This window comes from Myxocyprinus asiaticus, chromosome 47 (genome assembly GCF_019703515.2).
Source record: "Myxocyprinus asiaticus isolate MX2 ecotype Aquarium Trade chromosome 47, UBuf_Myxa_2, whole genome shotgun sequence".
Lineage (NCBI taxonomy): Eukaryota > Metazoa > Chordata > Actinopteri > Cypriniformes > Catostomidae > Myxocyprinus > Myxocyprinus asiaticus.
This window is the reverse complement of record NC_059390.1, coordinates 7,554,320-7,569,321: the sequence shown is the minus strand read 5'-3', so window position 1 is coordinate 7,569,321 and position 15,002 is coordinate 7,554,320. Positions and strand designations below refer to the sequence as shown.

Sequence of the window (15,002 nt, the reverse complement as noted above, 5' to 3'; positions counted from 1 at the left end):
CTCAATTCAAATTGACTTTCATTCTGAGATGTTTGTCATATTAGCCTTTTTTGATTCTCCCTGCTCATGCATTTATTTATACAAAATCACAATTAAAGTGGCCTATTTAAAAGATCTTGCTGCCCAGTCCAGTAGTTGATTTCATGTTTATGACATCACAATAATGAGTGCATTAACAAATTACCATCTACATTCACATATCAATGCATATTTAGTTTTCAGTTTGATGCTTAAATGAACTGCAGTGTAAACTATGCAGGTACACCGAGGTAGGCCAGTTTAAATACTGGATACTGTAAAAGTTTAAAGATAAAGTAATAAAAAGAGCCTATTTAATTCTTAAGGTAAGAGATTCTTAATTCTAATGGTCTTGTAAAACGAAACGAAACTTGCTCCCGTGAGCAAGAAACCTTGTCTAACATTGTAAGACTAATGGGGAAAATAAAATACTGCACAAATGTACAATACTCGTGAACTGAAATGTTGCGCAACACTAATCAGATTAACACATTTTACAAGTTCACAATACATTTTGGAGTGGGTTTTTTAAAGCCTTTGGCCTTTTAGTGATTATAGGGGCCGTAATGATTGTCAGGAAAAGTGTGATGTAGAGGGCAGTCTAGTTCAGATTCAAACCTGCCCCAGCAGGAGTGCTTCAGCTCTTTATCACTGTAACCTCATCATGTGGGAAACGCAAAAAAACATCTGAATAGTCAGTCTATCAGGTTGCTTTTTCAGCAAACAAGTTAGAATCCAAACTCCTCAAGGAAAACAGATGTAATATATGGAAACAAATTTCTAATTCCCTCCAATCCAATGTACTTTTTAGTCACTGCAACAAAAGTGCCTGTCCATATTTACTTTCTTTTTTTTTTTTCTTTTTTTTTTTTGACAATAATTTTGCAAGTTTGCAGTTTATTTTTTCTAACATGGCAGAGAATAGTAGATTGGAGGTGAGGAAAAAAACACAAAGTTATCTGTGAAAACACTTGGCCTATTGCTGTTTAAATGTGGGTGCACTCATGGTACTGATAATGTTCAGTAAATTGCTGACAACTCAGGAGCATACCTTTTATCAAAACCATATCATCAAGAACAAAGGGAAGGGGTGGAGGGGATCAGAGAAAGCACATAATGATAAGATTTCATTGTCTGGTGCCACAAACTCCAATGACCAATGTAAAAAACAAGCTATGGATTGGATTATTAATATAGTGTTTTCTGATTCTGAAAAACTGCTTTGGTAGTTAGCCCGGGAATTATTAAAATGACTTTCATGCACAGAGTCTGTGCTTTCTCATTTCATATACTGTTCATTCTTGGCAGCTTGACCAATGGACATTGGTTATGTTGCACAATAAAACTTGTGTCAACAAAGCTGTTTATTCTAACACAGATGTGCATGGGATTTAACCACCTGTTGATTATCACATAGAAGATTTTTATTGATTTTTAAGGCTTTATATTATGAAGATGCCTTTAATTTTCCTCTTGACCTTAAAGATCACTAAATCTCATCTCAACATATTTATTGATGTTATGTTCTTTATATCTTTTAATCACAAATCAGTATTTGTGAGATTTATTCCTTCTGAACAGTTTTGAAGTTAAATGATCTCTTTTTTTTTTTTTTTTTTTGGTCCTTGGTTAAAAGTGATCTATGAATTTATTTTATGTTGGATATTAAAGGTTTTTATGTCTATTTGTTAATGGGGGGTTTGTGGACACAGCAGCATATTTAGATTTGTAGGGTAAAAAATATTTTTATTTTGAAGTGAAAAGTTAAAGTTTACCCTTGGGGTAAGATGCCCCGCTCAGAATTGGGGAATTTATTCATCATAACCTATATGTCGATTGAGTGGAATCATTCAATCTGAATTCATAGTTTATTGCTATTATGAAATCCCTTCAATTAAAAATATAGGCCTGTACATAATTCATAGAATGATATGGTGAGATATCTCTTTGACGGATTCTGTTATTTGATTTGCCTGTCATTATTCAGTTTTTCAACTAAATTCTCAAAATGCAACAATTTACATAAAATATTTTATTTTGGGTTTTACATTAATGACAATAATGAAAATCAGATGACAGCTGGGATCCGTTTGCCCCGGGGTGCTTCTTGCCCCAGGTAGGCAAGATGGCTCCTTTTCATGATTTTTAATTTTGTGCTATAAAAACTAAATTGGCAAATGTTTCCATTTAGTTCCCCTAATAATATGTTGGATGATGCATCATGATCTTGATGATCATGCCAAACTCATCTCTCAGTATGTTACAATTTAGCTGTAAATGCACACTGTTCTTAAGGGTGGCATCTTCCCCCATCATCCCCGATTTGTTTGCTTGTGCAGACCCCTTTTTATATTCTCTCTGACAGCCATAGCAGTCTTTTACCGTCTAGTGTGTCTGCTCATGCTATTGATGGCTCATTTGGAGTTTGCCAGTGCTGGTCTTCGGCTGTGGGGTTTACGAGCCGATAGCCTTGTTGGTGACGCTGCAAGCCAACCAGATCCATACCTCAAGATGCTGTTAGATCTCTCTTTGGTGTATTACCACTTTCTATCACTTTCGTTGACCTTGTGTTTGTAAAAGGCACTATAGAACTAAAAATTATTATTATTATTATTATTATTTTTTATAAGGTCTGGTGCGGCTCCACTTTTGGGGGGATGACTGAATTTCACAAGGATAATGGCAATCCTTCCTGGAGTGCAGAGTTCAACTTTCCAAATGCCAGAACCTACGACAACCTGAAGCTGGAGGTGTGGGACAAGGACTTGAATTTTGAGGACCACTTGGGCACTTGTACTACAATCTAAATCTGTTTGTTTGAGCCAAGTTCTATAAAAAAAAATAAAGAATAAAAAGATGCATTGCATGTTATGCATATGTTCTGTCTCAACCTATCACAAACTCCGGGGACCAAGCCATGAGACAACTGGAGACAACCTGTCATGGAACAGCATTTCTGCAGGTCAAGTCATTTTTATTTGTACACACATCGTTTCAAAGCAGCTTTACAGAAATATATGCTGTAACAGAAAATGAAGCTGTAAAGTTTTAAAGTCATCTTCTGCAGGTGTACTACTACTTTACTAGCACAGCCTTTCAACTTTACCCACATTACTCACACAGTTCACCACAAGAGGGCACTAACGTCCTTCAGAGCATGTTTCAAAGAAAATACATTTTTAGTTGAACATAAGACAAGTATTTATTACATTTAGGCATATTCCATATACACTGTTGTTCATGATTAGACACAGTGATATTGAAAGTTGCCCCAAATCTAACTTTTAATCAATGCTAATGATAAAGTGCTTTAAGTTCAACAGATTAAACAAAATGTAAAAAATTTGCGTGCATGTATATATATCTATCCTTCATGTATGGCATAGAGAGCAAAAGACATACTTCTCTGTATAATCCAACCTTAAATGAGTTAAAAAATAAATGATTCACTCAGAAACATGAAAGTTTATCCAAACAAACAGAAATCTTTAAACTGCAGCATAACATATATGTAACATTATATCATAAATATACTTTTGTTAGGATTTTACATATAGTTTGTCTTAAAGCATCTTAAAAGAATGTTGCTGCTATTAAGAGTCTATTTAGAGAAAGTCCAACCAGCCAGCAACAAAACTACATGTTACACCCTTATTCTCTTCTTTAACCAATATCATGTGGCAAGATTATTCTGAATATTACTGATAATGAATGTTACTGATAATTTAGGAACCTCTTTTAAAATAAGTGAAATTTAAGCATAATGTTTATAGGGTGGCCATATCCTTAGTGCTTCAAAATAAAGCTGTCAAACAACTGATTCACATATGGGTAGAATCCTGTGTGGTTGCTAGGCAACAGCTTCAGATGATACAGTCCATAATGTGGATCTGAAGGCTGTCTAAGTCAGGCAGGACTTCTCCACACTTTGGACAAGCATGATCGGGAATATTCTGCTGATGCCAATCACCTGAGAAATGAACAATGAAGAATGAGAGAGAAAATGGAGATCAATTTAATTTGATCATTTACATAGAGGTTTTAAAAAAAAGTGTAAAGGTGACAATGGTCATGTAAAATTAAATGACAACCGTTTTTGGTGTAAGAAATCTTGACTAACATAATAAGTGGGCATCATGGGAAAAATAAGATGCTACAAAATTGTAGAATATGGCTCCTTTAAGGGAAGGTACTACCTCTGCTGGCCTGGGGTGATGTGGGCCCTTGTGGATTGGCCCCATGGGACACATGTCTCCTTTGCACCTCACACAAGGACTGCCTGAGACAGGAAAACATTGGTCCCTTTTCAGTACTGACATACACGGTAGGTCATACGTAAGTGAGAAAGTGTGTGATTAAGTGAATGCAGTACCTGCCGAGTGACTCCATCTCCTCCTGCAGTTGGCTGTTTTGTTTCTTCACATATTCCAGCTGGGTGGCCAAACGCTCTTTCTCCTCATGAATCTTCTCACGAGCTGCTCGCTCTGCATAGAAATCTGAAGAGTATATTTCTGCCTGCATGCAAACAGACACACAAACACATAAAACTTTTAAATATATAATAAACTTTTAAAATCTAATATAATAAGGGCAATGTACAATCAGCCAGTCATTTTTGTTAAATAAACCTCGATCAGGACCCTGCAAAGTGGATAGCGACTGAGTGATTGTACATTATTTTGGCTTATTACATGGCTACTTATTGATTTGACAATCAATAAGTCAAAATTATTCACACTCACAGACATGATATAATCCAGTACAGTTGTTTATGATCAATCTCACAGTACCTGAGCTTTGAAAACAGTGATGGTCTCCATTTCCTTCTCCTTCTCAAAGATCTCCATTTTCATCTCATCAATCTTCTGCTGTTTGTCTGCCAGTGCTTTCTCAGCTGCAGCAAACCTGGTTTGGAGGTCATCGTACTCTTCTCGTACACTCCCCTGATCGCGTACGGCAGAGAGGGATACTGGTAAAATCAACATCTAAGCAACTTAAGAAGGTGTAAGGTTGATCAAACTACATGGGTTTGATAAGAAAACACATGGAAATGCTATGCTAGCTAATGCTATGTAGGAAATCGTTGCCTGGGAAAATGGACCATTATACAAAAAACATATTTGACTGGAGAATGCCACGATTGACCAATTAGAATCAAGTATTTCAGAAAGCCAAGTATATTTAGTGGAATATACACCTCTCTCTTCTTTTCCTCTTGGAGTTCATTGTAGTCCTCAAAAAGTTTGGTGTAGGCATCTTTAAGCTGGTTCAGGTTATTCCTGGCAAAAAAAGATTAGAGGTATGATTACTATGAAAACATTATCTAGTGTAGATCAAATCTGCAAATTGACTTAATGGAATAGTTCACCCAAAAATGAAAATTCTCTCATCATTTACTCCCCCTCATGCCATCCCAGATGTTTATGACTTTCTTTCTTCTGTAGAACACAAAGATTTTAAGGAGAATATTTCAGCTCTGTAGGTCCATATGATGTCCATACAATGCAAGTCAACAGGGTCCAAAACTGTGAAGCTCCAAAAAGCACAAAAAGGCAGCATAAAAGTATAACACTCCAATGGTTTAAACCATGTCTTCTGAAGTGATATGATAAGCGTGGGTGAAAAACTGATCAATAGTTAAGTCCTTTTACCTATAAATACTCCTCGTTGCCCAATAGGTGGCAATATGCACGAAGAATGTGAATTGCCAAAAACAAAAGTAGAAGAATGTGGAAGTGAAAGTTAAAGTGGAGATAAATAGTTTTAAAAAAAAAAGGACATACTGTAAATACTGATTTGTTTTTCACCTATCCTATCACTTCTGAAGATATGGATTAAACCACTGTAGTCGTATGGATTACTTTTATGCTGCCTTTATGTGCTTTTTGAGTTTCAAAGTTTTGGAACCTGTTGACTTGCATGGTATGAACCTACAGAGCTGAGATATTCTTTTAAAAATCCTTGTTTGTGTTCTGCAGAAAAAAGAAAGTCATATACATCTGAAATTGCATGAGGGTGAGTAAATGATGAGAGAATTTTCCTTTTTGGGTGAATTATCCCTTTAAATTTGTTGGGAATACAAAGTAATGCCACCAATGTCCATTTTAGTAGATATCAGATGTAGGTAACATGTTGCCCTCACTTCTCATCCTGAGTTTTCTTCTGTTCCAGTTTGATAGCCGCTTGTAGACTCTCCATCTTAGCCTTCAGGGTCTCATTCTCAGCCTGGACCTTCTGTTTATCTCCCAGCTGAGTCTTCAGAGTGTGCAGATCCTGCTCCAGGTCTTTACACCTGCAGAGAGTAATTTCATGTTGACTTAACAGCTAAATACAATCTTCTTGAGAAACTGTGCTCCTAACATACACCGTTTAGCCACAACGTTAAAACCACCTGCCTAATATTGTGTAGGTCCCCCTCGTGCTGCCAAAACAGCGCCAACCTGCATCTCAGAATAGCATTCTGAGATCATATTCTTCTCATCACAATTGTACAGAGCGGTTATCTGAGTTACCGTACTCTTTATCAGTTTGAACCAGTCTGGCCATTCTCTGCTGACCTCCCTCATCAACAAGGCATTTCCATCCGTAGAACTGCCGCTCACTGGATGTTTTTTTGTTTTTGGCACCATTCTGAGTAAATTCTAGAGACTGTTGTGTGTGAAAATCCCAGGAGATCAGCAGTTACAGAAATAGCCCGTCTGTCACCAACAATCATGCCACGCTCCAAATCACTGAGATCACATTTTTTCCCCATTCTGATGGTTGATGTGAACATTAACTGAAGCTCCTGACCCATATATGCATGATTTTATGCACTACACTGCTGCCACACAATTGGCTGATTAGATAATCACATGTATGATTGTTGGTGCCAGACGGGCTGGTTTGAGTATTTATGTAACCGCTGATCTCCTGGGATTTTCACACACAACAGTCTCTAGAATTTACTCAGAATGGTGCAAAACATCCAGTGAGGGGCAGTTCTGCAGATGGAAATGCCTTGTTGATGAGAGAGGTCAACAGAGAATGGCCAGACTGGTTCGAACTGACAAAGTCTTCGGTAACTCAGATAACCACTCTGTACAATTGTGGTGAGAAGAATATCATCTCAGAATACTATTTTGAGATGCAGGTTGGCACTGATTTGGCAGCACGAGAGGGGCCTACACAATATTAGGCAGGTGGTTTTAATGTTGTGGCTGATCAGTGTTCTTCTGTACTTTGGGTCATTGTATTGTTGCATTCAACTTCAGGTGACCTTACATGTTGTACTTTGTTTAATCATAAAAGATGTACAGTGGTGTTCCGTGTTGCTGACCTGTCCTGTAGGTTTTTCTTCATGTTCTCGGCCTCATCCAGTTTGATCTGAGCCTGTTTCAATTCATTGCAGAGCTTCATCAATTGATCTTTCAGAGCCTTCACCTCAGTGCTTGACTGACAAAAACAAACATGCATGCAATTTGTGACTGCCTCAAAGTAAATGTAAACTGAAAGTTGTTGCCACAGTCCCAACAATGATGTTTTCATTTTAGATAAGACTGGCCTCAAAGACCACAGCCATGTGGATGTTTTGATCTAATAACTCTAATAATCGAATAACTGGTTTAAAAAGTTCTACAAAAGTCTGATTACTTTATCAGTTGTACAGGGGAGAGACGTCTGTGCGCTGCTCTCGGCATGTTCCACTTTGTGCTCCAACTCTGCTGTCCTGCAAATGCACCCACATGTATTCACATAAAAGAGTTAAGAAGCTTCTTGAGGTCTATCTGTGAGAGGGTGTGTGGAATTGTGGCCTACCTCATCCATGCCTCCTGCAGCTTGAGTTGCAGCATCTCCTTCTCATCAGTCTCTCTCCTGAGGGACTGAAGCAGCTGCCTTACAGTCTGTTCCTCTGACTCAGCCTTTGGCCTGTATATGCACAAACACACAGTCAGTCATAGACCAACAATCATATCAAGAATACACTCAAATATTTTGATGCATTTTCCTCAAAACTTAGCAAAATTGAAATGTTTGCATCACTTTCTTCCATTCGAGTTTTCTCTGTGGCTTCTGCAATTTTTCAAACATGTTTTTTTTTTATTTTTTTAATATATATATATATATATATATATATATATATATATATATATATATATATATACACACACAGTTCAAATGCGTTTTTCATTGTTTTCCACAATCACAATTTTTGATAATAACTTTTTGTTGTCGACTATTTTCATTTAGTTTTAATGAAAAATAACAAAAAGAAAAACTTACTGTGTGCGGCCTTAAATGTTTATTAAATATTTTTTTATATTTTTGTTATTATTACTATTATTATTATTGTTGTTGTTATTATTATTATTATTATTATTATTATTATATATTATTAATTCTATAACATTTGTTACAATAATTTCCACCAGCTTACTACAATTAATGTATTATTATTATTATTATTATTATTATTATTATTAATGTTATTTAAATTTTCATTACAGAAATTTCCACAGGCTTACTAGAATAAATGTTATAATTTAATATTATTATTATTTATTATAATTATTACATTATTATAGTTTTTATTTAATTTTTATTTAAACAATATTACACCCATTTCTACCAGCTAACTAAAATTAATGTTATTATTATTTTATTATAATAATAATAAATATTAATCGTAATAATAATAATTATTATTATTGTTTTTAGACATATATATTACAACAATATTACAACCAATTTTTTCAACTGTCTTGCTGTGGCTATAAAAATGTCTATACTATTCTATTCTATTCAATGCATTATTACATTTAATAGCTAAGTGCAGTGTTTACATGTAAGACATGGACAGGTCCTTTGGTGTTCCAGGCAAATCCCTGGTCACATTCAACTCATTGTCCTGTGGAAGATAACAGAGAAGGATAAACACATCAGTTTGCTTGCAACAAAATAATTAAAACTGTACATTTATACAACAAGCCTGTATTTTAAGAGCCATGTGTGTGTGCACGCTTACAGCTATTCTGATCTCGATAAAGGAGTCCTCGGGTGACCCTTGACCCATTTTCAGCTGGAGTTCAGAGTTCAAGGCTACCAGATCATTCTTCTCAGCCTGAAGTCTGGCAATCTGACCCCGTAATGCCTCCAGCTCAGAGTGTAAACACTACGGGAGATATTTAAAGGGATGGTTTACCCAAAAATTTGAATTCTGTCATCATTAACTCATTGGAGTCTAGGTTGTCATACCTCGGCTCCACTCTTCTCCAGCTCCTGCACTCGCTTCTTCAGTGCCTCATTCTCGAGGTCCACATTGTTCAGTCTGCCTTTAGCCTCCTCTAGTCGTTTCTCCAGGAAATCTCTCTCCTCCTTTTGTTTCTCCTTCCATGCAGACAAGCTTTCAAATCTCTCTCTCATGGACAAGTTGGTCTGTTTCAGGGCCTCTTTTAAGGTAAACAAGAGTGTTTGAAGAAGGATGTGAAGGTTGAGAGCAAAAGAGATTCAGAGAGATTGTTTTTTTTGTTTTTGTATTTATTTATTTTTACTGTATATTTCCCTTATAAAGGAAAATTCACTCACTCGCATGTTGTACCGAAACCATTTGACTTTTTATTTCTTCTGTGGAACACAAGACATGATGTTAGGCAATATGTTAGTCTTGGACATCATTCACTTTCATTGCATCTTTTTTCCACCAAATGAAAGTGAATGGTGACTGAGGCTGTCACTCTGCCTAACATCTTGTTTTGTGTTCCGCAGAAGAAATTAAAAGTCATATGGTGTTGGGACACCATGTGGGTGAGCAAATGATGACAGAATTTTCATTCCCATTAAATCTCACCCTTCAATTCTCTGTTCTCCTTGATCAGGGTGTTCATTTGCTGGAGAGTCTCCTCTAAATTTCCCACATTCCCAGCACTGGACCCGTGGGCTCCGCGTGGATGACTGATATCCCCGTTCATCATCGATGAACCCGACGTCATATTCCCAAAATCTGTGGAGCTCTGAAATACCAAGATATGATAACTCTTACATGAACCGTGTTTACAAAAGCACTGAATGGTCACGGCCCGGAAACATCTCCAGTGCTGCACTTGAAGAATGAAAAGTGAAACCTATAGGCTCAAGAGGCTAAATAACCTCAGAAATTAATTTTTACTCACTGTAGTGGACATACATTTTGTTGGTAGTACCTTTGAGAACAAAAATGCCACTGTTTTAAGTCCTGGGGCTAGATCTAAGATTTCTAAGACATACTATAGTGCAACCAAGCTGCATGTTCAGAGGTCGGAATGCAGCTAATCTGGTGAAGAAAGTTGCAAAGAGACTTTTAACTTAAATAACATAATCAGCAAGCACATGCTTGCAACTTAAGACTGTATTTTCCCTAGTCTTAGTAGCAATAGGATTACCCTATACTATTTTTGAGAACTCAATAGAATTATGCTGTAAGAGTCTTCCATGTTCCCTATTTGATTATTCCATATATTTGAGTTATTCATTGAGTCATACACAGGGTTGGGAGGGTTACTTTTGAAATGTATTCCACTACAGATTACATGCTGTAAAATGTAATTTGTAATGTATTCTGTTAGATTACTCAAGGTCAGTAATGTATTCTAAATACTTTGGATTACTTCTTCAGCACTGGTAGATTTTTTTTCACTTGTTTTGACTATAAAAACTCTGCCAGTACAGTAAGACAAAATATACATGTTAAAAATACATTCTCTGAAAAACCGAAATATCATATGCAGTGTTGTTTCTAAAACAAGATAAATCAAATTGATCTTATTTTGAGGATTTTTAGATATTTTTACAGGAAAACAATATAAAAATTATTATCAAGAATAAAAATGTTGCCCTAATATCAAAGGTCTTACTGGAAAAAAAGAAATTATGATCCAACGTGAATTTTCTTGATAAAAAATATGATCGTGCCTGGTAATATGCATGTAAAATGGCTAGAAATAGCATTTTAGCTTAGCATAAAGTTGACAATTTACACAAGCTTTATTTCTATTTCTTCTGCTCCAAACTTACTTCAAACTTACTTCTCTGTCTGCTCGAATGAATGTAACACATCATAAGAAAGTGTTTCACTGCTGTTCAAATGCACTTTGGATCACATCATTTATATGTATAAATGTTTTCCATCTGAAAGGACTAAATATTAAATGAAACAAATGACAATAAAATGCAAAGTAATCTCTTCAGTAATCAAAATACTTTTTGAATGTAACTGTATCTAATTACCAGTGATTTAAATTGTAGCTGTAGTGGAATACAGTTACTTCTATTTTGTATTTTAAATATGTAATCCCGTTACATGTATTCCGTTACTCCCCAACACTGGTCATACATGCAATAAGAGTAATCTACACTGAATATGAAATAGGAGCCCTTTATAGTCGTATACGTTATAAAAGTAGCCACTCCTTGCTCATTTTTACAATATGAGTACTCTACACACTATATTAGAGTAGTTCCACACTCTGCATTAAATATAAGTATTCTAAACTCGATACATTAGAGTGGCTATTGCCTATCCTAAACTGTCAAAATACACAATGTTTTACTTTCGTTTCTTATAGGGCTGGACACCTCTCTAAAAGCACACGGCTAAATTCTCACCAAACACATATCTTAATAGTGATAACACGAGAAAACGAAAGTTAACGAGCAGAATTACTTTAGAAATGTCTCGCGCCCTCCAATATGTTATGTAAGCAACGCGTTAAAAGACAATCACAAACACTTAACGCCTTAAATGACTCACTATATTTATTAAAGAACATGAAAATACTCACATATGTTTCACTTCTTGTATCTTCCTGCGTAGATGAACTTGTTTTGGGAAACGCTCCTTTGGTTTCCTAATTCACACGTCAGTTTTTAAAGGACTCTTCAGATCTGTACTAAGTACGAAGGGTCTCTCCACAGGCAGCGTTATGAAGGTGTATGTCGATCCTCTGTAATAGGACTCTGCTGCTATACATCACCTACATCCGCTTCCATTCACTCATGTGAACCAGCTGATGGCGACGTCACACAGCGGCCCGGGATTTCCCTCCGCCGCCGTCCTTTGCTTTTCCCGTGTGGCGACATACTGCTGAGGTCATCCCGCGTGACGCACTCTGAACTGGGGCAAACGGAGGGGCTTTTCCGGCACCCTTATAATTATCGCTTTATAAGCGAGCATGCTTTCCTATTTCTGTAGTGACAAGAGATCCGAAAACTAGCTTTGTCCTTCCTTCCTCAAGGTTTTTAGGTTATTTATGTGTTTGACAAACCCCCTATGTAACATAATAATAATAACAATAATAATAATAATATGGTTATTATTATTAATAATAATAATAATAATAATAATAATAATAATAATAATAATAATTTAATGATAAAAAAAATCTTGCTTTAATATCATGATGTAATGACGGTGTTGCTGCACTAGATGGAGCCCCTGAGACACTACTGAATGACATCAAAGTAGGCTTATATAATAAAATATATATTATAATAATCTGTTCATATTAAAGAAACATTATACACACGTTAATTTCATTAATAACATTGATAAACATTACATTACACGTAATCATGCAGATCATTAGTGAATGTACGCTCAAAACTCAGTAGAAATGTCATGTCATGAAACTTTGATTAACTTTGCATTGTCATAATCATATTAGAAAGTGCATGAATTGCTGATGTCATTGATCTGTTAGACATTAGGCCTATATAATGTTTGTTAATGAATGTTTGTTGATGTCAGTGAAAGTGATAAATTGTCACGCAAAATATAAATGTTCAGTGTAGCCTACACACATTCACAAGTTCATTTTCAGAGAGGAAAAAAAGGCATTATTATGCCTCTAAAATGTTTGATATCAACCCAAGGGCAATAGCTGAACTAATGGCCTAAATGTTTGTGTGAATAAAAAACACTTAAATCAAGATTTCACTTTACAAACATTTATATGATATATAATAATCACGCAGATAGGTTAATGTATACCCAAATAGCATTATCATGAAACCTTCCTTCATATATTTAATATTCATTTTTAAATGTGCATGAAACTGATATGCCATTGATCTGGACATTTTACAAGGTTTGTTAATTAAAATGAATAAATGTGATTATGTAAAGTGTCACCTAATCTATATACTGTATGTATTTTTTCTTCAGAACAGTTTTGGAGAAAGTGAATTCACAGAAGTACTGTTGTATTTTCTGTCAGTATTACCAGAGCAGGAAAATGTGTCCAAACTCTTGTCCTGTAATGCACTGCAGCAGTGTGGCTGTTGGACAGAAGCGGGGGACTGCGCGTCTATTGGCTAACCAAACTTCGGGGCTATCCGATTGGCCTTAGACGAACTTTAGGTGTGATGAATCGAGTAGGAGGAGGACGTGGGAACTATTAGCTATTTGTGAGCCAACAGCAGTCGAGACAGGTTGGGATTGTGTGAAATCACCCCAGGCGCATTGACTATCAATTGAAAACTTGCGGCTTTTTAAAGATGCTCTTATTCGGTTTTTTAGGTAACTTGGCCGAGTTTGTGTTCAAAGTCTTTAAGCTGCATTTATTACAGTTCCCCAGCGTTTAAAACCCCTGAAACAAAGGAAACAAGCAAGCGCGTGGGCGCGCGTGGACACCTGAAGGATGCACCTTGCGTTTCTACTGACGCTGAATTTTGGCCTTGTTTTTGCATGCCAGTTGCCCACCGAGTGGCGACCCCTCAGCGAGGGCTGTCGGGCTGAACTCGCCGAGATCATCGTATACGCCAAGGTGCTGGCCATCCACGAGGAGCCGTACGCGTCCAGCCTGTTTAACTACCTGCCGTACCAACAGCACGAGCGCGCGGAGGACGCGCTGCTTTACGCGGCGGAGGTGGAGTTGCTTTGCGACCAGGCGTGGGGCAGCATGCTGGAGGTTCCCGCGGGCTCGCGCCTCAACCTCACAGGACTCGGTTACTTCAGCTGTCAGTCACACACGGTGATGGAGAACAACTCCTACATCTTTTTCCTCAGGTGGGTTCATTTCAGTTCTCTGCAAGTGGACGCAAGTGACTTAACCCTTGTGCGTCAATTTAAAAAAGTTTCTCAGAGGTCCATGTCCGCGTCAAAAAACTGCCATAAAAATTTTATATATTAATATTATTTTCCACTTTCACTGACTTAGATTTTTTAACCAACATCAGTCCTGATCATAACTACCAAATATTCATACATTTTCAGGATTTTAACCCTTTAAATACCAGTTTGTTTACATAATGCCACTGTTGTTTTTCACACACACACACACAAACACACACGAACAAAACACACTCTGACATCCATACAACACCCACACAATTTTAGCTGCATCATTTATTCAGTTGGCCTACAGTGCTCTATAATACAGCAAACAGAAAATAGGAAAAAAGCATGTAATTGCTCCATAGGCTAAACATGAGAAAAATGGCGCCATCCTGTGCAAAATATAAAAAAATTACATTTTGACGCCAGGGTTCCAGAATGAAAGCATAATATCATAGAATTAATGATTTTATGCTTTAAATGCAATATCAAATATTGCAGTTTTAGTGGGTTTCAATGGGGACATTTTTATCCTTAAGATCCTGAGTGTAACTATTTTGTGTACACAGTGTATTATAGATATATTATAGGAACTGAGGTTGAAATATCAAAATCCCCCCCAAAATACACACCTTTGGCAAAATGTATGCCATTGGCTTTAACAGAGCAAAAATGATTGAAAAAAGAAAATGAAAAAGACAAGACTCTCCCGAAGGTCACACAAGGTTTAGAGCAGCGTTTTGAATTTTCTTTTTTTTTTTTCTTTTTTTTTTTTTTTTGTGTGAAGAAATTGTCAGGTAACTTAAGTGCTTCACGTGGTTGGTAAGATGACATTATATTGTTTAGTTCATGTAAAAAATGGGTCAACTCAGGGCCCAGTTACAAACCCCTTAGAAATTTAAGAAAACTCCTTATT

The 15,002-nt window shown here is 36.4% G+C and overlaps 2 protein-coding genes across 7 annotated transcripts in view; one reads left to right on the top strand and one right to left on the bottom strand.

Moving 5' to 3' along the window:
- Nucleotides 1–2,963: 2,963 nt before the first annotated feature.
- On the bottom strand, nucleotides 2,964–12,102 carry LOC127436657 (optineurin-like). 2 transcript variants are annotated; one of them, XM_051690935.1, is made up of 14 exons: nucleotides 11,814–12,102; nucleotides 9,845–10,007; nucleotides 9,253–9,446; nucleotides 9,023–9,169; nucleotides 8,841–8,905; nucleotides 7,816–7,926; nucleotides 7,651–7,726; nucleotides 7,337–7,452; nucleotides 6,161–6,310; nucleotides 5,216–5,297; nucleotides 4,809–5,003; nucleotides 4,391–4,533; nucleotides 4,215–4,297; nucleotides 2,964–3,988 (listed from the first exon to the last, which is right to left on the bottom strand). In XM_051690935.1, the coding sequence occupies exons 2-14, from the start codon at nucleotides 9,984–9,986 to the stop codon at nucleotides 3,882–3,884; spliced, it is 1,611 nt and encodes a 536-aa protein (XP_051546895.1). In that variant the 5' UTR covers nucleotides 9,987–10,007; nucleotides 11,814–12,102; the 3' UTR covers nucleotides 2,964–3,881. The 2 variants fall into 2 exon arrangements, with proteins under 2 accessions (XP_051546895.1, XP_051546896.1); XM_051690936.1 differs by having other exon boundaries at nucleotides 4,809–4,961; nucleotides 11,814–12,100.
- Nucleotides 12,103–13,311: 1,209 nt separating this feature from the next.
- The window catches only part of LOC127436671 (coiled-coil domain-containing protein 3-like), a 99,252-nt gene continuing 97,561 nt past the window's right edge, over nucleotides 13,312–15,002 (top strand). For 4 of the 5 annotated variants that reach the window (XR_007896443.1, XR_007896442.1, XM_051690964.1 and 1 more), the window contains exon 1: nucleotides 13,312–14,038. Coding sequence is in view for 3 of the 5 variants with exons in the window: in XM_051690964.1 (XP_051546924.1) it covers nucleotides 13,671–14,038 (368 nt within the window). In the remaining 2 variants the exon portion in view is untranslated. The remainder of the gene's footprint in view (nucleotides 14,039–15,002) is intronic. The other variant, XM_051690966.1, reaches the window with a different exon arrangement.

Coding starts and splice junctions, on each gene's coding strand:
- LOC127436657 (XM_051690935.1), bottom strand. CDS start 9,986: ATGACGTCGGGTTCATCGATGATGAACGGGGATATCAGTCATCCACGC. Junction 8,906..9,022: donor TTATCGAGATCAGAATAGCT/GTAAGCGTGCAC, acceptor TATCTTCCACAG/GACAATGAGTTGAATGTGAC. Junction 4,298..4,390: donor GAGATGGAGTCACTCGGCAG/GTACTGCATTCA, acceptor TTCCTGTCTCAG/GCAGTCCTTGTGTGAGGTGC.